This window comes from Microtus oregoni, unplaced genomic scaffold, assembly GCF_018167655.1.
Source record: "Microtus oregoni isolate MIOR12 unplaced genomic scaffold, Mior012 000026F_ref0000081, whole genome shotgun sequence".
Lineage (NCBI taxonomy): Eukaryota > Metazoa > Chordata > Mammalia > Rodentia > Cricetidae > Microtus > Microtus oregoni.
Genome location: NW_024543085.1, coordinates 19,109,068 through 19,132,281, shown reverse-complemented (window position 1 = coordinate 19,132,281; position 23,214 = coordinate 19,109,068). Strand labels below are relative to the sequence as shown.

The 23,214-nt window shown below is 38.7% G+C and overlaps 1 protein-coding gene across 13 annotated transcripts in view; it reads left to right on the top strand.

The window, feature by feature from the left end:
• The window catches only part of Cadps2 (calcium dependent secretion activator 2), a 521,450-nt gene that overhangs the window by 369,042 nt on the left and 129,194 nt on the right, over positions 1 to 23,214 (top strand). For all 13 annotated transcript variants that reach the window (XM_041675424.1, XM_041675418.1, XM_041675426.1 and 10 more), the window contains exons 12-13: positions 5,899 to 6,035; positions 8,227 to 8,414. In XM_041675424.1, the coding sequence (XP_041531358.1) occupies positions 5,899 to 6,035; positions 8,227 to 8,414 (325 nt within the window). The remainder of the gene's footprint in view (positions 1 to 5,898; positions 6,036 to 8,226; positions 8,415 to 23,214) is intronic.

Here is a 23,214-nt window from a genome sequence, read left to right as displayed (position 1 = left end):
CAAGCTGCCTTGGACAGGGGAGCAGAATTTTACCTACCCCCCTTTGTTTGCTGTCTCAACCCAAAACAACCTTGCTTTTCATTTTTCGTTAATTACATATATAGCACGATCTATTTTTGATCTTAGTGCCACATGACAAAATAGTTATCCTCTAATAATAAATGTCAAATGTGAGCCAGGGGGATGGAGAGATGGCTCAGGAGGTGAGAGCACTTACTCTTCAGCAGAAGATCCGAATCTGGTTCCCAGCACCCATGTCAGACAGCTCACAACCACCTGTAACCCCAGCTCTAGGAGACCCGAATCCACTCTTCTGGACTCATAGTAACACAATTTCATAATCACATTTGCACATATATTACATAATTAAATATTACACAATTACAAATAAGATAATATTTTGTAACCATGATCCAGAAATACTACCATCTATTTTATTTTTGCCTAATATGTTTTTAGGGAGCAGAGCTTGTGCTTTATTTTGGGAACTTGCTTTCCACGTTGCTAGTATGTTGCTGTGTTAACAACACCTTACTTTCCTCATTTCCATGTTAAATTTTACACTTCATAGTTAAAGCATTAGTTTATTTCACCTTGAACATGTTAGTTCTGGTAAATGTTCAGTACTCTATACTTTGCTAATTTATAATCCTCAGTCTCCATTGTTAATTAAGACTTTTATTGTGTCAAAATAATTTTGTATTATTTACTACAAAAAACAAGGCACATACCATGTCAACTTTAACAAACATAACAAAAAGAAGCTAATAAATTATTTGATCAATAATTGAGATATGAATTAACTCCTAAATGTTTGTATTAACTGTTCCTCTAGTCTTAAGCAAAAACCTACATATATAAGACCATACTTACCAGACTTAACTGCACAGAAACTTTAAACATTATAATACTATTGTATAAGCATATGTTTAGTTATATACACATATTGTGACATACATAACTCATTGAAGGTCATATATGTGATAACAAAAACATGGCAGTTTTGTCAACTCATGCAAGTTTACCGGTAACTTCCTGTAAATTTTTAACTCCAAGAAATTTACAGACAGGTTTGTGTAAGGTATATGGATCTGTGGGCAAGCCCCTTAAGCAAATGTTAGTTTTAAGCATAGCAAAGTGAATTTTATTTCAGCAGTTTCATCTAAGGTGGTTCTGTGTTTCACAGAGGAGAAATGGTCTCAGCTAGCGATCCCTGTCATCAGAGCCCTTTGCTACTGAGTCCTGATCCCAGACTCCTCCGTAACTTCCAGCTGCTGTTCAAAGTTTCCTAATTCAGTTGCTCTCTCCTGTCTTCATGCCCTTCCTGTTGTATGTACACAGCAGCTCACTAAGAGCAGCAAAAGCAACAGAGTCATTACTGTGTAGAAAAGTAATTTCTCCATTGCATAGTCTGAGCTCTGACTTCAATGCCCTTCTGGAGATGTGGATCCTTTGGCACATAAAGCTAGTTGGGGTCAGTGCCCACCCAATATAATATCCTCCCTCACAGCAGAGAGGTTAGCCAGGTCTTTGGTGGTCCTTCTGTGTTTGCTCTGTTGGTTAATTTCAAGTCAGTATTATCTGTATAAATTGAAACTGTTGACCTCCTATTCTTTTCTAATGGGTCCACACAGCCATTATCCCAATGAAACATTCGAATTTTCACATTCCACTTGATTGAAACCTCTATCACTTCTTGAATTTCTAGCAAACAGCAGTATTGCCCAATTTAGATTTGATTCCATCTACTATTAGCACTCTTGGTGACAATACCACCTAAAGATGTTAGAGCATAGATATCCAGCTGTTACCATAGAAACTCCACCAGCACTCTCAATTACCATGCCCCACATCTGTAGTTAGTCCATAGGTTAATCATCACAATTTATAGCACTCTCACAGACATCATTTAATAATACCATTGCTTGCTGGTTTATTTTGATAATCTTCTTACACTGTTTCACCGGAATGTGCTAGCATCATAGCAGTGAACATTTAAATAGTAATATAGAGGTTTTTATTTTTTAAAAAATTGGATAATTTTTATCTTACCATAAACATTAATTGAAGGTAATCTGATAAAACCCAATTTTAAACAACAGATACCGGCTATACAGGTGATTGGAAACACATTTCCTAACTGATTCAGATGTCACAACTGTGTCTTGTAAAAAAAAATGTAGATAAATTATGCCAAAGGAAAACTACATGAAAATATGTTCTGAAAATGAAAAATGAGACAATATTATAGCTAATTTTTGTTTTAGTTTATGAGAAAAAATGTGGATGAAAAAATGTAGACATGCACAAAAGATACAAAGTAACAGCTTTGTAGGGTGTAGGTTTCGTGAAAAGTATAATTGAGACTTCAGCGCATTAACTGGTTTTGTTAAATAAGTAGGTTGTAGCTGCTTTTATCACAGCCATTGACTGTGCCATATGACCTGTCGATCTGCTTCACTTTACTCTATCTTCTACTCTTTGTATATTCTCTGACACTATATCCTAATAGATAACATGAAATTTCTGTTGACAATAACAAGCATTCAGTAGCATGCACCTCTATCATACTCCCTCTTTTTTATGCTGATACCATCTTTGTACTTCATAGTGTGCCATAAGCACTCATATACATATACATGGCCATTCTTTGTTTAAAATAAAGGCCAGACAACTAAACCAACTTTTGTTTTGAAAAACATAAAGATTGAATGGAAAAGAAAAGGCTAAAAACATTTGTCACAGAGGGAGGTCTAAATTTCATTGGAGTTCGTTTTTAATTTTTCTGTGTTGATAGAAGCTAATGGTGACATATCTTTTCGTACAGTGTTTTGCATTCTCCTTCTCTGACATAGAAGCAGAGATGCTGGTTCTTTACAGAATGTGTTTTACAAAGCAGTAGCCCTTCTATAGGTTGTTGTTGGTTTTATCATCATCATCATCATCATTATATTGTTTAATTCTTATTTGTTCGGTAGCAAGCATGTACCTTAGCAAATGTATGATATTCAGAGAACAACTTGAGGCAGGCAATTCTCTCCTTGAGTTATTCAGATTCTAGATATCCAACTCAAGTCAACAAGCTTGTTAGCAAGTTGAATTGGCTTACCAGCCCTTTTTTTTCCTCTTTCTTTTTTTTTTTCTTTGAGACAGAGTTTCTCTAGGTAGACCTGGCTGTCCTGTAATTCACTCTGTGGGTCCGTCTGGCCTTGACTCAGAGATTCACCTGCCTCTGCCTCTGGGGTGCTGCAATTAAAGGTGTGTGCCACCATTTCCTGGCTCTCATTTTGTTTTTTACCTTAAAATTTTAGTGAGTTGGTTTGCCTGTATTTTCTAAGTTGAAGGAGAATATTCATTTGTGACTTAATATTTGTGAGAATAATGTTAGCATTTATCTAATTGTCAAAAATAATCTTTCATTTATTTGTGCTTTGTCACATTAGTAAAAATTATTTGAAACTGTATCTCATAAAACATTGTTTTATTAGTTAAAAAATGTGTACTTGTAAAGATTAACTATAGACTTGTTTTCAGAAATATACATTTTAATACTATTTTCATGTAGCTTTTAAAAATGATACTTTAAACCTTTATAATAACATCAGAATTATGAGAATTTTTCCTCTGAAATTTATTACATATCCCGTTCTCCACAGATAAACCATTAATGGTCGTTATTTTTAACTGCTTCTTATGACCTCCGCTGAAAGAAATAATGAATAAAAATCATCAGTTATTTCATAGAAATAATCATCTCATAAAGGTGACACCAAGCAAATTTTGTACTTAGAGAAATGAAGGTGCTAAAATAGATCAGCTCCTTCAACTGGAAGATGCATGTGTTTTGCCTTCCTTGGTGTTCTGCCTCCTACTCATTTGATGTTGTTTCATATTGTAACATATTCAACTTTTACAAGACTGTAGACAGGATATAAGAGAAGCTGGACTGTCTTACTTCTCAACCTAAGGGAAAAAGTTTAGTGTTCAGCCATTTAATACCACTTAGCGTATGAAATAGTTCATCATTTGGGTGGTCATTAAATGTAACAGAACAAAACTGGTGTTTTATTTAGAAAGAACCATGGCGTACCTTGCGTAGCCAGTGCTTTGTTTTCCATTGCTTTGCTGCTGCATTCGGGTTTCTTATGTTACGTGGGCGTGAGCTATACATCCATCTTAGTGTCTTTTATTTTTAATGTGATTCTCAAGACCCTTCAGCTTGAATTATACAGTTCTTCCATCCACAAATATGGCTGAAAGTTGAACTTGACATGGATCAATATGATCTGGACTAAATATCTAAATGTGACTGATTATGTTAGCATCATGTCCACAGATCAATATTGAGTTTTATTATGAGCCTGACTCTATAATTGGGTTTGATCAATAAACTTTTGTCTCTTTTCCTTTGCAGATTTAGGGTTGTTCCACATAGGTTTTAGAAACTACACTTAGCTTGCATTTAGGACTCTTTTCTTGTGATGACCAGAAAGGGATTTATGTGTAAATTTGAAGGAACAATGGGCATCATGTTTATAGTTGTGAAAGAGTCCACTCCAGTCACTGACTGCTTAGCGCAGAGCTAATGTAGTAACACCCCAGCACTCCTTTTGGGATGTGTAGGGCTTTTTCTGTCTATATTTAGTAAATCGCATTGAAGACTTTGACAAAACATACCATTAACGAAAGCAATCATAAAAGCGTGCCTTTTGATAAACCCGCAGGGTCCACAGGCATTGAAAGATGCAATCTGTAAAGAACAATAAGTTTGAACCTTTGATTGAAGTGCCATTTGGGACGGGGGGCATTGTCTGCATATCTGCACAGACACGATGCTCGCTTTTTCGTGTCTCTTAAACTTGAAGCCTGGGAGCGTTCAATGCCATTTCTGCATTGAAGTTGGTCCCATTAAAAGCTCCATACAAAAAGCAGACTGGAAGTGATCCAGCTGAAGCTGTGTGCTTATCTCTGCCCTAGTTTGCCATTTGGAAAGCAGGCTTCTGGCCATCATTGCCATTTCCTTTATGAATAGACCTGGGTTGTTTTCCGGTTACTTCTCTTTGCAAGGATATTCATAAAATACAACAACTCTTCAATCCTTGACCCCTATTTTTGGACATCATCTTACTATATAGCCAAGACTGGCCTGGGCTTGTCTATGTAGATCAGGCTGTCCTCAAACTCACAGAGACCCACCAGCCTCTGACTCCCAAGTACTATGACGGTTTGCACCACCATGTCTAGCCCAACTTTCTTTAAAATTGGGAAATAACAGTTGTTCTTCCAGTAAGTATAAGAATCCACTTTGAATAAAAGTTGGATTCTGAGTCCAGGTAATGGCTCAACAGATAAAGTTGTGCCGGGTGATGGTGGCGCACGCCTTTAATCCCAGCACTCGGGAGGCAGAGGCAGGCGGATCTCTGTGAGTTCGATACCAGCTTGGTCTACAGAGCTAGTTCCAGGACAGCCCTTTCTCAAAAAAACAAAAAAAAAAAAAAACAAACAAATAAAGTCATTTGCAACCAAGCCTGATGACCTGGATTTGACTCTTGAAACCCACATCGTAGCAGAACCAAAAGAACCAAGTCCTGCATGTTGTTCCCTGACATCCATGTGTGCGCCATGACATGCTTACACTTGCACACGTAATAAATGCATGCAGTTAAAAGTTTTTATTTGAATGTACTCATTCTAAATGGTTTGCCGATTGTCCTCATGTCATTTGGGGGCTTCAGACTGTGCAATTCATATTAATATGATGTATTCTTTGCGAGTTGAAGGGCAAAAGTGTGGTCCTCAATTATCATGAGGCCTAAATTTCGTGTTCCTCATAAACTATATTGTTAATTATTAAATCAGAAACATGAATGTACTGTAAGTGATCTTTTGAATTTACAGATGCAGACCGTTTTCAGAAACATGGGATGGATGAGTTTATTTCTGCTAGTCCTTGCAAACTTGACCATGCCTTCCTCTTCAGAATTCTCCAGAGACAGACTTTGGATCACAGACTGAATGATTCTTATTCCTGCTTGGTGGGTACAAATCTGTCTATCTGGTCACCTATAGGTTAGAATAAAAGATTTTCAGAAGTGAGAAATAGTTGCTGTAAAACAACATTTTATTCCTGACTCATTTAATCACTGTAGTTGGGGTTAGGGAATAAAGAATTCCAATCGATTGCTTCTCAATTTGAAAATTATACACTTCAAGACCACTACTGTGCCACTCAATAGACGGGAGAATAGCCTGGAATAGATGCTGAACTCTAGTGGCCCCAGACAATGCCAACTGGAAAGGAGAATACTTTAAATAAAGACAGACGGAAAGCCTTTGTCATAGGAGTCACCAATACGTGCACAGACACTTTAAAGCTTATGTCCTATTCAGCAGATATTGCTATCTTGCTCTTGTCTCTTTGATTCCTAGGATAACGTAAGTGACAGGGGAAGAAATGGAAAAAGTAACAATAGGATGGGATATACAAAACAGGACAGCTTTCATTTCATCCAGCCCTCTAGAGATAATTTGAATTGTGAGAGAGGCAGAGGCATTGAGGGGCAAGGGACAGAGGACTAGAGACAGAGAGATGATTTAAATAGCTAACTGCTACCTGGTTTGTGATGAACATAAATTTTGATGTTATAATTTATAGTTTCCCTGATACCACAGAGACAGGGGATTAAAGTTATAGCTTAACTACAATTTATTATTGGAAATGGTATTTTCTGTCACTAATTGACTCTCGTGGTTACCGAGCCTAATAACTTTGTAGAATAAATTATACCCTTTTTGAAGTTCTAATTCAGACAGTTTGTTCTCAAGTCTTTGGAGATATCCAGTAGACATGAGGAAACAAACCAACAGCTATACCTACATTGGCAATTCATTAATTTGTCTATGAGTCTAAGAATAGAGCTGGGATTAGTGGCAAACATCTTTAATTGCAGCAGTTGAAAAGCAGAGGCAGACAGATTTGTCAGGTCTCTATGAGTTCAAGATCATCCTTGTCTATACAAAGAGTTTCAGGCCAGCCAGGGCTAAATAATGAGGCTTGGTCTTAAAAAATAAAGGAGGGAAGTAAATTCGAGAGGGAGGGAGGGACAGAGGATTGGAGGAAGGGAGCAAAGGATGAAGGGAGGAAAAATGTTACCCTCTGTCTTGTATACACTGAAAACGAAATATGGTGTGATTAGAAACATTGCTTGGGATAGAGTGGACCTAGTTATCAATCAAGACTCACTAAGTGATTTTCTGTGTGGTCTTGGACAATTCTATTCCCATTTCTGATGTAAGTTTCTTATGTCAGACAGTTTTAAATACTAGAAACCAGTGACTGTGTGGGACTGGTCCACTGTGATTTTCCTGCCTCAACGTGGGGTTGAGTTGATATCTCTTATTTATCTTTGTTAATACATTTTCCTGTAATACCCTAACCCCTCTTCCTTAATAGTTACTCTGTTTCCTTTAAAAGCTCCCTTCTTCTCTATATCATTTAATCTAATTCCTATAAATGAGTTTGTTATGGTGTTGTATGAAGCTGCTCCACCCAGTCCTACCCTCCAGCATTAACCAAACTGGCTGGTTGCTTTCTGCCCTACTCTTACAATGAGCGTCTTACTTCAGAAGAACAAGAAACCACTACTGGAAAACCTTAACTCTTATGATCACAGAAGGACAGACTGAGAAAAATATTTCAGGCATAAGCATGCAAATGTATGTCACTGGTGGACTTACTGAAATTTTCTTTCTAGTTCATATTATAAAATGCTTTCAGTGAATGGTCAGTTCTGGTGCTAGTGTCTACCTTGTTATTCTTTTTATATATACATGTGTGTATTATTGTTTTTAATTGAGCTATACATTTTCCCCACTTCCCTCCCTTTCCTCCCCACCCCCCATGCCACCTTATTCTTTTTTTAACTGACTCCTAAATAAATCAGAGTTTAGAGAACATCACTTGTTGTGACTGATGAATGTAAACAAATCCTCTGAATAGAATTTGACTACTTTTGAGTAGCAGCAGAGAAGAGCAGTGTGCCTGCCGCACATTGTCTTAGAGATATTAGATTGTCAGTGCCTCGAGTCACTTCCAAAACTGATGATCAACAAAGCAAACGCTAAGAGACACTCTGCTGCTGCTGCTGCTACTTGCAATGCCTAAATGTGCATACAGAAAAACAAATCTTAGCCGGGAAAAACGTGTCTTTTTCTTTTCTCTTGCAGGGGTGGTTTAGCCCTGGCCAAGTGTTTGTGTTAGATGAATACTGTGCCCGCTATGGTGTGAGGGGCTGTCACAGGCATCTCTGCTACCTTACAGAACTGATGGAACATTCAGAAAACGGTGCTGTCATTGACCCCACCCTGCTCCATTACAGCTTTGCATTCTGTGCCTCTCACGTGCACGGCAACAGGTATTTTGACTTGCAAATACTCGGTGAAATGTATAGGGTTGCCTGGAAGATGGGGAGAACGTGCTTGGCCATTATCACCTAGTAACAGGCTGTAAATAGTAGGTACTTCTTAGGGAAAAAAAACTCACACAAAGGAAAAATGTACATCAATATGCTGTTGATTTAGGTGAGCTGCACTTTATGTTTCTTTTTGCTGGCGAAACCACTTGAAAGAGAGAGAGACAGAGAACGTATCCATGAGAGTGCAAGTTGCCTTTTCTTCTCCAGGGCCACCTGGTTCTGTATATAGCTCAAGTGTCCGGATGATTCCTATTGTCGTGCATGTGCGTGCCTGGGGAGGATTTCCTGCAGGATGATGCAGACCTAAAGACCTTTTCTTAGCCGTTATGGAATAAACTTTCAATGCTAAAGCAGCATCAGATACCATACTCAGGCTAAGATTCTGCCCAACCCCTTTCCTAGCTTCCATTTCTGGAGCTAGTATTTTGCATTAGGATTCTAAGCCACTGAACTCACCTCTTCTTTTACTAAGACAGAAGAAAGAATCACCTAGTGTAACCCTCTATAGTTCAGTACCTCTGCCCTTGAAAACTCACCTATGACTCTGTCCTCCGAAAATTATCTACAGATTACCTTTGTTAAGGCTCCCCATATAGTCCATATAGTGTAACCCTTCTGATTCTAATTATTTTCTATCTTGTGTATCTGCAGTTTCCTTTCCTTTCTTTGCAAAAACCTGGCTAAGTTTCAGGTTATTTACAGCATGACCTATTTGGCCAAGGAATTCAAAAGCCAGAACATCCTTGTTCAAATAGATAATTAATAACCAAGAAACTTGGATGAATTTCATCATGTTTTCCAGAGGTCCCACCTTCAGAGAAGCAAAGTCATAAATCATAGCTGGAAATGAAGCATATTAGTAAATGTAGAGCACTTAAAAACTGTTACATCAGTATTTTTAAAAAAATGACTCATATTGTCTGAAGTATTGTTATGTCAGCTACGAGGTTCTTTGTTACTAACAGTTGACACCTGGAATGTTCTCCTAATGCCTTCAACCTCCTATGTGGAAAGTAAACTCTAGGATTTCATCAAACCTCTCTCACCATTGCCCTGGTTTGTTTCTACTTCTTCTGGCCTCATCTTTTTTGGTTTTGCAGTTATTTGTGTTTTCAGGCATCCACTCATTCATTCATTCATTCATGCCTTCATTTGTTCATTTCAACTATCCTTTCGCTAATACTTCATGGTCCTCCAGATTCCTAAGTGTGCTTCCCAAGCCTGGTTTCTTCTTTTGAAGATTCCTGTTGTTGTTGTTGTTTTTAGCCCACATCTTTCCCACTTCTGCTGCTTCCACTGTGACCTCTCTATATGTTGGGTAATCCCCACCTATTTATTATACAAAGCTACAGGATTCTACAGACATTTAGCATTTGCAGTGTTCTAGTAATACTGTCAACCTTTTGATATCATCAAACCATCTTTTGGACAAACTCTTATAGTTTCTATAGGAGCTAGTAATACTCCTGATACAAAATAAATGTTTAATAAATATTCAGTGTATGAAGGAATTTATTGTTTATCTCAATATCTCTTCTATTAATGGACTCTTGACCTCTAGCTGAGCATTTTTATTTTCTCCCTTTGACCCAATTTGCTTTCACTGTCAATATTTTGTCCATATATTACTGCACAGGTTTTTTTCCATTTTTAATTTACAATTATCAGTCCTAATTCCAGCCTTTTTTTCTCTCTCTTAGCCTTCATGGATACATCTCTGTGTTTTTCTTCCATTAGTGATCCATCAGTCACCTTCAAAATTAAAGACCCCAAAGCTCTTAGTCATTTCCATTCTATTATTAAATTAAAAATAGATTCTGAGCCTTGATATCAATGTTTTCCCATCATTGCCATATTCTGTCTTACAAATTTTACTTACATATAGTCTTATCCCATATAACCTGTTAATTTTCATGTGATATTTTGCTTTCTTCTGGTCCTAAAACTATTGTAAGATACAATGGATACAGTGAAACTTAGTTGAAATCACTACTGCTGCCATCCCACAGTCCACAATAAAATCAAGTTGATCTTAGTCTTGGGATGTTTTCACTTGTCAGTGGGCCCATGCTTGCTTAGTAGTAGGAAAATGTTGCCAATTGTAGTTAATTTTTGTGGTTGTTTTAGATTCACCCATTTCCCCAAAAGGAACCCTCTGTTCAGTACATTTGGGGTTAGGGGGCTGGTTCAGGGACACGGATGGCTCTTCTTTGACAGCAAGTGTCAAGAGCTCTTTACCTGGAGCCACTTATCTCCTAGCTATTGCAGTGCCTCCTGGGTCCTGGGCTTTGAATGAGAAACATCCCAGTGTGGGACAGATGCACCGGGAGCTGGAAACATTTCCTTGAAACAAACCCAGGGACAATTACATGATCAGATCGCTTTAGTCATTGATGCTAAAAGGTAGAATTAAATTGCAAACACTGACTGAGAAATTCAACTAATGAGCCCCCAAATTTTGTGTGTCTGAGACATATTTTAGTGTAATGCTCCTGAAGCACCCAGGAGTGCTTGCCCCTGCCTGAGAGGAGACCGGATTTGAATTCTAGGTTGCTATAGTTACCTTTAGTCTGCAAAATATTGTTTTCTTTATAATGATAAGGTAATTTTATGTAGCGAAGTTGGCGTTTATTAAGAAACAGATTTAGTATATATTTAAGTGGGTTGGGGGTGAGTTATCAGGAGAGGAGAGAGAGGCATGTAAGAGAACAGTAGCACACACCCTAGAGGGGATGTGGTCTTCTAGGATCCTGTGACTTTGTCATTGGGTTTGCTTTCCCATTCTCTCTGCATCTGTGATTGCTGCCCCCACACTGAGATGTTTGTAATTGAACACCCAGGACCCAGGAAGCATTGCAACAGCTAGGGGATAAGGGGATCGTAAGTGTGTTTATATGTCCCTGCATAGTTTACATCATTTCCCCCATTCAATCCACTTTTTAAAAAGTTAAAATATACACAGTAAGTTGGTCTCTGATTCAACATGTGGGTGGATGCAACTTAAGAGAAAAGAAGAAGTGGCGTTTGAAGGAGATTCATACTTCAGCTTAGGACAGAAGTCATCGAAAACACGCCAAGAGTTGTGGCATTTCCTGTGATGTTTGCAGTACCATAACTGCCATTCAGGAACGTTCTTCCCCCATGATCAAAGAATAAAAGTGCCCAACCATGTCTACTGGAATCCTGACTCTGAAATTTGCAGACTCAACTAGGTTGGAAAAACTACTTAACCTCCTAAAATTCTGGAGTTCTTAGGTATGAAAGGAGGGGACGGTAATATCAAGACACTGGATGAATATAGAGACTCTTTATCAGTATCAGCTGCTATTTGTCTGGTGTGCGGTCCTAACACCCACCTCCCAGTCCAGGAAGATGTAAGCCATGAGGAAGGAGAAAATGCAGAAAGCCTGTAGTCCAGCCGCTCTACCTTCTACTAAACAGAAATATTGCAGTGCGCGTGTGCTTATACTGCTAATATCTTTGCTAATAGAGTACTCTAGTGTAACCACTCCCTTCTTGAGAATGTGCCCTGGTGCTGCATGTCTCCCATGTTTGTCTACATCGATGTTTTGTGCAGAGCGATGCCAGTGTCAAATCCCTACTTTTCTGCAATCTACCACCATTCATTTGGCTGATTCTTTTTACATCTGTCAAGATCCGCAGAGAGTTGTTTTGTTCATTGCCTGAAAACCACCTCTGACAAAAAAATTTGAAAGGTAAGAAGGCTCGCCTTTTGTTGTTAGCTGGAGTGAAGGACGACAGCAGCCGCCGCGTCTGGAGTGAGTTTTTTCAGGGAGCACATCCCATCAAGCAGCGCTGAGCTGCTGGGTGTGCGCATTCTGTGGGCTGCATCTTCTCTGAATAGCTCTCTGAAATCTGAAAGAATAGAGGTAAACAGAAAAGGCTTGGCTGGTACCGACACAGAGGAAAACAGAAAGAAGAAAAGAAGAAAGAAAAAGTGAGTCAAGGACAGAAAGGGACCCACTCTGGCAGGAAGATAACCACACACGCCCATGAATAACACAGCCCCTCACAATGCGGGTTCCACGGAGGGCTGGCGGCTAGGTGAAAAGAGATGCGAGAAACAATGCATCCGAAGGGCAAAGTTCGAGGCTGATATGTGTGCTTATAAGGCTTGATTTTGTAAGGCACATCAGGGGTGGAAAAATGAAAGCCGCAACGTAAAATGGCTTTTATGTCCCAGTTTAATGTAAGACCTACAATATAGTAGTCCCCCATTCTTCTTTCTTTGGTAAAGCCACCTGGGATCTGTTACGTGATTATGAAAGGGGAGTTCTGATGTACTGGCTTGCAAGTAGGAGGTAGAAGTGTGCAATGTGACTGTAGCATTTATAAAAATCACCCTCTTTTTCCTGTGGCTTCCAGATCATAACACAGGATGGGAGAAAACCTTATTGGGCACCTGTCAGGTCATCATATTTTGGCACTTCTATCTGTATGGATGCTAACATTCCTCTTGTTTATACCTCTCCATTCTTATTTTAGAGATAGGAATACATATTTTAGTAAAACAGATCATGAATCAAGGAGGGTCTTAAGGGTTTTCACTACTGCCTCTTACTCTAGGCTTAGGTATACAGCTTAAAGAAATGATATTTTAATACTGTAATCCCAGCATGTTAGAGGAGGAGACAGGAGGACCAGAAAGTCAAGATCATTTTATATTATATGACTAGCTTGATGCCAGCCAAGTCTACATGAGACCTTGTCAAAAGAAATTCAGATGTAAATATCACCAAAATTTTGAGTGCAGAGGCTCATTTCCAGGGAGTATGAAGCCAAATAAAGTACCATCAGTGGCTGATTTCAGCCAGTGTGTTAAATGCACAGGAGCTGAAGGGTAAGATGAGTGAGTGCCTTTCAGATATGAATCATGTGATGTCTTTAAATTTTCAGTAAAATATAGAACATCCCTAAATCTGCTTTGGTCACACGTTCTAAATATTATCTTTACCTGTCCAACTTAGCTCAACATGATACAGAGTAAATATGCACTCTTAACACAAGAGAAAAATAACACTGGGAGAGGAGAGACTTGATATGACCTAATAACACTGGCATAGGAAACAAAACATTTGTGTTCTTGTTTCCAACTCTTCTACTTACTCGCTATTTGACTTTGAACAACTAGTCCTAATCTTTGTGAACCACAACTCTTTACCTATTCCTTTACCTATGACTAAGAACATTAATGCTGCCTACCTCCTTTGGTTCCTAAATAGAGCAAATAAAGCTATGTGAACAAATGAGAACCCAAAGAAAAACATATAGGCATCCTCCTGAATATTAACCTTCATCAGGCGATGAAAGGAGACAGAGACAGAGTCCCACATTGGAGCACAGGACTGAAATCTCAAGGTCCAAATCAGGAGCAGAAGGAGAGAGAGCATGAGCAAGGAACTCAGGACCACAAGGGGTGCACCCATACACTGAGACAATGGGGATGTTCTATTGGGAACTCACCAAGGCCAGCTGGCCTGGGTCTGAAAAACCCTGGGATAAAACCGGACTCTCTGAACATAGCGGACAATGAGGACTACTGAGAACTCAAGAACAATGGCAATAGGTTTTTGATCCTACTGCAAGTACTGGCTTTGTGGGAGCCTAGGCAGTTTAGATGCTCAACTTACTAGACCTGGATGGAGGTGGGTGGTCCTTGGACTTCCCACAGGGCAGGGAACCCTGATTGCTCTTTGGGCTGACGAGGGAGGGGGACTTGACTGGGGGAGGGGGAGGGAAATGGGAGGCGGTGGCGGGGAAGAGACAGAAATCTTTAATAAATAAATAAATTAAAAAAAACAAAAAAAAATTGTTCATAATCAGACATCGTCGAAGTATCATGTTTTGACCTTTTTTTATATGCTGTGTAAGTTTTTTACCCCTTATAAAAAACATTTGGGACAACAAGTGTTTCTGGTTTCAAATGTTTTTGAATTAGGAGGTGTTTGTATAAATTTTACTGCTCAGACACCCCAGCTGTGACAGACCAATGCTGATGGAAAAGTTTTGGATTTCAGACTTTTTTTCATTAAGGAGGCTCAACCTGAATCAGGTGCATGGGCTTCTGCTGGTCTTGCTTTAGAAGCACTGAGTGCTCTAGTGAATGTTGAGCTCCTTAGTGGGTGGAGTATTCCATAAACAAGCTTCTAGCCTGAATCATTTTCTGGGATCTTGTAGTGCCCTTTCACCATGTTGCTTGGAACAATTGTAGGCCTAATGGAAGACTAACAGAATCATAGTCTAAAGCTGGAGGAAGGAATTCTATTGTCAACTAGGCAGGGAGACAGATTGCATCTTGAAAAACAGTTACTGAGGTCACACGATCAGTTTTCTCTGTTTTCTGGTCATGTTAAGCAACTTTGGGATTTTTCTAAAGCACCAAATAAGGAGCCACTGAGGAAGAGAGGCAAGAAAAGGGTGTTTTAGTATATATGGTGTACATCAGGTCAGCCTCAGACAGAAACAAGATGTATATTGCTAACCCAGCACTGCAGCATTGGCTTTAACTTTTCCTTCATCCTTATCTGCCATGGAAGCTGCTGACCCCCACCGCTCACTATCCACCTCCTAAGGTGTACAACCCAACATAGGTAGCAGCCTACTCAGAGCTTGCCAACTGGAGTCCAGCACTGTGCACCGTCTCTTTAATCTATTACCTCTGGTTCTAGTGAAGAGCTCTCCAGTATCCAATAGGTCAGCAGCTTATTTCCCATCATCTTTGGTGAAGTGATATCATGCATTTATGACAATATACAGTTCGTCTATAAATCCCTGGGCATCCTGTTTATGTGTTGTTGCTTATTAAGTTGTTGGTTTGCATTTTCAAATTCGCATGGGGTAAAGCCCACTCTGCAATCTAGTTCTTACAGTTGTTGGTAAGGTGGTCCTTTTCCCACCACCCTGAAAGCTCTCTTCCTTGTCATGGATTGTTTTCTTTCCCTTCATTTCTTTTCTTCCTTGATTTTGAGGAATTTTTCTCCATAATTTCTTCCTGATTCATAGTGGATCATATATTCTGCCTTAATGAGGGGTTTGAGACAATATACCCTCCTAAACGTTGTTTTTACAACATATTATAAATCTTCTATGTACGAAATATTAAAATTTCTTCCAAGGAATTTTATTCACTGAAATTCTTGAGACTTGATCTAAACCTCATTTTATTATGTGATCTGTGAGATGTCAATTCTTTATAAGTTATGGGGATTTTCTTTACGATTAAGTATGTATCAAATATCAAAATTCTAAAAATGATTCAAAAGTTGCTTTTTTACCTTGTCGTAGTTAGGGCAAGCAGTGGTTCATGTCTTCTAGCCCTTATCAAATTCTGCCTGTTAGATCTGTGGAGTTATGACCTGCTATTGCTACTACACTTTCTTTCATTTCTGTTCATTCTGCTTTGCATAGTCTGAAGCCATTTTATTAGACACAGCAAGCTTGAAATTCTTCAGTCTCCCTGTGAACATTATTACTTGGTGACCCATACCATAAGGAGTATTGATTTGTGAAATGTATTTAGACTATTATTGTTACTTTCTTTTTGTATTTGTCTCATATGTGTTTGTTCATACCTTTTGAATTTTCTTTAGTCTTGAATTTTAGTGTGTGATACAACACTAAAATAATTTCTGATTTGGGTTTTTAGTGTGGTTAATATTTTAGTCAGTTCAGTCCCTTTACTATTAACATGCATACTAATGAAAATAAATTAACTTTTACTGTTTTGTTCTAGGTTTTCTTTTTTGGGTCACACTTTGGAACACCTTCTTCCTTTGGCTCACTGAGGTTATCATCTCTATTGTGTATTTTTCTCCTACAGTTTATATTTTATGACAGTTGTATTTGAATATTTACCAGGTACACGGTTGAACATTTAAAGCTGCATACAAAACCAACTCAATTCCCCTTAGGTCTTCACTCCCTTCCTTGATTGTGATTTGACATCATATGGTTGAGTGTGGTATGACATTCATATTGGCTGTGTGAATCTGGGAGAGAGGGTCCTAAAAATGAGGCAGACTAAAATCTCATGCAATAGCCAACTTTATTCCGAGCATCAGACAGTTTATATTCTTGGGATTAAAGATCACATGAGCAAGGTTCACACGAGTTTAGGCTGTATGCAGTCATGAGGACAAACCATGCATAGGAGCAGATGATGTGCAACCTGAAGCAACCCCACTCCTGCTCACTACTCCTGGGAGGAGCACGAAAGCACAGTCTAGGAACAACCATGTTATGGATAAACATGGTTACCAGGCTCTTCTTTACTTGGACTTTTCTCACAAGCTCTCAGAAATCTCACACAGCTCCTTTCATGGACCATGTTTGGACAGTTTGGCATGTCCCAAACCATTTTTCTTTTTAACAACACTGAGTCAAATAATAGCCAAATACTTTAATTGATTCAATTGAGTGACTTTATGGTACATGAAAATGGCCCAAACTGCATAGCAAGGTGGCTGTCATTTTAAGTGTAGAATTTCATATTATAAAGAATGTGGCTGTTACATATAAAATTAAAAATAATCATAACAAATTATAAAGACCACTGTTAATGCTATTACATTAAAATTGATGATTTCAAACACTACAGGTCAGACTGCAAGACAAGTCTTTTATTTTTAAAAAGCAACTTTACACTGAGTGGTAATGGTGCATGCCTTTAATCCCAGTCATTGGGAAGCAGAGGCAAGTGGATCTTGGTGAGTCTGAGGCCAGCCTGGTCTACAGAGCAAGTCCCAGGACAGTCAGGAATACACACAAAGAAACCCTGTCTCAAAACTAAAAAAGAAAGAAAGAGACAAAGAGAGGAGAGAGAGGGAGGAAGAAGGAAGGAAAGAAAGGAGCGAGGAGAGAGAAGAAAGAAAGAAAAAGAAAGAAATTTTACAATGTATCAAATACTCAAGTATGTCATATGTTTAACTTAGCAGTATACATACACCAGAGACTTTTCCCAAGGAAAAAAATTCATGATTTAAGAACACACAGTACAAAACTAGTTATTAAAGTGTAATTTATGATAGCTAAATTAGAGGGAAAACTTCCAAATTAATGCTAGAAGAAAATTATGTGGATATGCCATCTGATGAAATAGTCTTCCAATAGAAAGATATATTAGATTATTTAAGTTATCTACTAAGCCCATTAAAATAATAAAATTGAATCATATATCTATTGATTTATAGAAAGAAAACTAGAATGGTACTTCCAGTTGTTTCTGGTTGGCATTTTATAAGAAATTTTTATTCTGTATTATTTTTCTGATTCCTTGTCTCTATTGTCTATAAAGTTCTTTGTTTAAAACATATAATTTAAATACAATATTAAATATGAGGGAATCAGTGATATATAGCTATATAGATAGGTGATAGATTATAAATAAATATTGAAGAACTCTATGTGGAGATCTCAATTCTATTTTTAATTTAAATTTCTTTTGACATTTTGTTTTCTTGCAATCTAGAGTTGCTTACAACAGTCATCTTAGTTTGAATTGCTCTAAAAAAATTTTGTTTCTTTGTGTGTTCCCAAGAGAAACTATCTATCAAATACCTCTTTGTATTTGGCACAGCCTAGAAACAACACCGTTCAGTTTTGTGACCTTATAAACTGAAATTTCTGCTTACACTGCAGAAGTGTCTACTCATATGCAAAATCTCCAAGAAATCAAAATGTACCACAAAATGCAAAGAAAGGATCCTAAGAGAGGGTATCATAAACCATAAAAGAGTTGGGTGGGGTACTAAGAAGGGTTGGAGAGAGGAAAGAGAAGGTGCAAATAATGTGATTATATTTTAATTTCAAAAATAAAAAAATGCTTTTGAAAAAAGTAAGAGTGAACATCATTTCAAAATCTCATCTTTTCAAAATTTTTTCATAGAACATCTGTTTCTCCCAATGAGAAGGCGTGGATATAAGTAATTTCCTCCGTATATTGACAACTAGAGAAGAGAGAACAGCACTGTTTCTGTAGCATGTCCTCACCCAGATGTTAGCTCATTCTGACTGAAACAGAGGACGTGACACTGGCTGGGAAACAAAGAAGAGGGGCTATTGTTTTCCCGTCATCATCTCCCGCCATTTCTATTCTCGCACTGTGACTTCCTCTCCTTTCCATTCTGTTCACAAATGGATATTGGTGGGAAATACACGAAGTGCAAAGTGGCTTTACCTGCTGTGCTGCAGGCAGAATTGACAATCAGAAATACCACCCTCCAGGTGTCTCTCCTCTTGTCACGCTCTCTAGGGGAAACGGGGATGTCAGACATTCCTCAGAGGAGAAGAAAGGAGACAAGAAGCCCAGGAGACGCTCAGAGCTCCCTACCCTGTAGCATTTGCCTCCTCATTACTTGCAAATAAGCTCTTTTTACATTTGTTTTTAAATAAATAATATATATATATATATATATATATATATATATAAAATTTATTTTACATTCCAGCCACAGTTTCACTCCCTTCTCTGCTCCCAGTCCTTTGCCTCCAGTTCGGTAAAAACCAAGACAAAAAAACTTACCCAAAGAGTAGAGGGAGTTTGAAAGAAGTCTATAACATCGATAAAATCTGTCTGTTTTTATTCAGTGTCACTTTTGACTCATTCATCCATACTTCCAGAGCATTCTGTCCCCGTACATGCCTAAAGATTTGGGGCTCAGTTAGCCCCCAAGTGTCTAGAGACTGTCCAGCTGATAAAAGCCGGAAAGTCACTATAACAGCTACAGTAGTTTTCAGTAAGAGAGCATGAGCTCGTAGACTCTAGGTGGTAACTTTTAAGGAAAAAGTAGGGGAAACCTGTTGTTTACTCTTTTGGCTCTTTGAGGGCCCACAACCTAACTCTCCCAATAATCACAAGGAGGCTTATTCTTTCTTATGAATGCCCAGGCTTAGTCTGGCTTATTTCTAGACAGCTTTTCTTATATTGTCCCATCTATCTTTTGCCTTTTGGCTTTTACCTTTCCCTATTTCTCCATATCTTTTATTTCCCTCTTTTTCCATCTGGCTAGGTGACTGATTACTGGCCTCTTCCTCTCTCCTTTTCCCAGTTCTCAATCTTTTCCTAGATTTCTTCTCCTATTTATTCTCTCTGTCTAACAGTCCTCCCTATCCTTTCTCCTGCCTTGTTATTGGCCAATTAGCTCCTTATTAGCCCAATCAGGTATTTTAGACAGGCAAAATAACATAGCTTCACAGAGTTAAACAAATGCAACATAAAGGATACAACATATCTTTGCATCTTTTTTTTTATTGAGAAAAGGAAAAAAAAAACAAGTTTCTGCCTCCTCCCAGCTTCCCATTTCCCTCCCCTTCCTCCCACCCTTCTCCCCCTCCTCCCACCCTTCTCCCCCTCCCCCTACTCCTCTCCCCCTCCCTCTCCAGTCCAAAGAGCAATCAGGGTTCCCTGCCCTGTGGAAAGTCCAAGGTCCTCCCCCCTCTATCCATATCTAGGAAGGTGAACATCCAAACTGGCTAGGCTCCATATCTTTGCATCTTTAAACAAATATTCCACAGCATAAACACATGTAACCCATCTTAACTAATATTCTACAACCGATACCCTTAATTAAGTAATCTTTAGAAGTGCAACTTAAAGTTCAATGGATTCTCTTGCTAGCAGACATCTCAGATTCTTAATACAGTTTTACTGTGAATTTCAGGGAAGGCAGCATAATCTGTGTTGTTGAGAGGATGCTTGGGGTTGTTCATCCTGTGATCCTAGAGCATCTCCAGAGATCATTGTTCCTTTGTCCTTTACAGCATGTTTTGGAAAATACAAACAGCAAACCATCTGTGCTCAATTTTATACACACAAAAAAAATGGTTCTTAGACATGCTAAAATTATTTTTCATTGGTATCATGGACTTCTGAAAATTCTTAGACTATTAAAAAGAAATCTCGAATATATAAACCATAAATTCTTCAAGCACAGAAAGTGTCGCTATGCCTTTTGTCCATATCCTAGCATTTAAGTAGACTCTTTAACTTTCTTTTCTACTCAAACACTGAATGCTAAAACCCATTTTTGTACCATTACCTCTAATTTTTTTAAGTAGAGGTTATTTAACATTTTCCTTTATAGGGACTTATTTCTTACTTGTTTTCTATTAGACAGTAGGAAGTTGGATAAATAATATTGTTTAACTTTCTTTCCTGCATTATGTTTTTCTAGTCAACTTTATCACGTTTTATACTTACTGCTGGTAAAACTATTAATCAAAACGAGAAGTCCATCGTATCTAACTTCTTTCCACTTTTAATAACTGTGGTGAGACAGTTTTCTTGGTGATAAACCTCCACTTTGGAGGGAAAGCTTGTTGGGACTGAGAAGGTAAAAAGGGAGGTCAAAACATTCCATCCTGCAGAGAAGCTCATTAACCTCAGGGAATTAACAACACAAAAGCTTCAGGGAGTCCCTGAACCTGGCCAGACACACTAGGTCTCTCAGTCCTCAAGCTTATATAAGCCAAAAGGATTGATGAGAGATACTCTCAGACAAGCTCAGCTGTTTAGAAGAGGCGTAGAACAGCTGAGCCACCAGAAAGAAACAGACCAGCCAAGCAGCCTGGAAGCAACACATTGGCTGAGGTGCTTGGAAGAGGCTCAGATCATCTGAGCTGAGTGAAAGAGTTTCCAGCATTGTTGAGCCGCATGTTAAGTTGTGCCATGAAGTCTATATTTCCAGCTTGTGTGAGCTGTCCCCCATGCTGATGTGGCTTTTTGGTGCATTTGACTATCTTTGGGTTATGTCTGCTACTGTAAGTAACCCCTTCCCAACATTCCTGTAAGTGACCACATAAACTTCAGTGGCATCCTTACTTTGGTCTGTTGTTAGCTCTATGTCTCAGGTGACTAGACGTTTGTTTATGACTCATCAAGGAAAGGGTCACACAACACCTCAATCTGCCATGTTGACTAATACTACAAGTTAAAAATACCTTAATCCATAGAAGAATTAAAATTACTATATAGCCCTTGTCTTGGTTATGGTTTCTCTTGCTGCTACAAAACACCATGACCAAAAAGCAAGTTGGGGAGGAAAGGGTGTATTGGACTTACACTTCAGCATTGCTGTTCATCACTGAAGGAGGTCAGGACAGGAACTAAAACAGGGCAAGGTTCCAGAGGCAGGAGCTGATGCCAACGACATGGAGGGGAGCTGCTAACTGGCTTCCCATGGCTTCCTCAGCCCACCTTCTTGTAAAAGCCAGGACCAATAGCCTAAAGATGGCACCACCTACCATGGATTGGGTCCTCCCCCACTGACCATTAAGTGAGAAAATGCCTTACAGTTGGGTCTCATGGAGGCCTTTCCTCAACTGAGTCTCCTTCCTCTGATGACTCTAGTTTATGTCAAGTTCACACACACACACACACACACACACACACACACACACACTCACTCAAAACCAACTACTCGATACAGCCCTCAGGAGTAATTTTAATGGATCTTCATCTCAAATAAAATGCTCTTTTCCTGCATGTGTGCAGATACCATATGCAAATAAGCATGTGTATATGTAGATGCATATGTATATATGATCGTCTCTCTAAAATTAAAATATGATGTATAATCACTTGGGCATCAGTGACAGAAGGTTAACATATGAGTTATGTCCTTAAATAATCTTTGAAATATGAACATATACCACTGTATTCATTATTTAGCTGCTTAATAATACAAGAAGGGCCTCCCTGTTATAGTTTGACTTCATCTGTACGTAGAAAGATTTCCACTTCCAATCAGTGTTTAGACTTGGCGACTCGAGCTTCTTTCACCGAGCACCCTGTTTTTATGGAAATCTCATTACTTCAATTGCTACAAGTCCAAAAAGAGCAAAAATGAGGATATTCAATCTCAATCCACGAGGGCACATTTTCTTCTCAGTAGAACTGCTTCACTATTTGTCAGTCATAGAGTTAAACCCCAGGTAACATCCAGGTGGAGGAAATTGTTCATTTATGTTAGAATTTTAAATAACTACATTTTGCCAATCTTTTTATCAATGTAAAAGGGATGTTAATATTTTTTTTCTTTTATACCTCAGGAGAAGAATTATCTTCTTGAGATTTTAAAGTAAATCAGTTTGAGGCTAACGAAAATGACAACTAAACACTAGGGATTTTCTGCTACGTCTAAACAGATGTTTCCTCTGTTAGAGTGCTTTTTTCTACCCAAGTACTTCAGCTACAACCCGTGCTCCTGGTTGCCTTTTACCAAACTTCCCATCCTTTATTCTGCTCTGTGATACATATATGCCAGGTAACTTTAACGCCGCTAATACTACTGAGGAATGGTAAGCGTTTACCTGTCTTTAGATGGGAAACACGGTTTCTGTGCTGTCTTAACCTCGGACAGTAGCTGTTCTCACTTCCTGAGTGGTATTCCTTTGTTTCATTACTATGTTTGCTTGGAACATACACACTGTCTCAACCAGCATGTCAGATACCAGAGATAGAGCAAGAAAGAGGCAAAGAATAAATAATTTGTAATTACTTCACAATACCAACTGGCCAGCTGGCCTGGGTCTGAAAAAGCATGGGATAAAACCGGACTCGCTGAACATAGCGGACAATGAGGACTACTGAGAACTCAAGAACAGTGGCAGTGGGTTTTTTATCTTATTGCACGTACTGGCTTTGGGGAAGCCTAGGCAGTTTGGATGCTCACCTTACTAGACCTGGATGGAGGTGGGTGGTCCTTGGACTTCCCACACATCA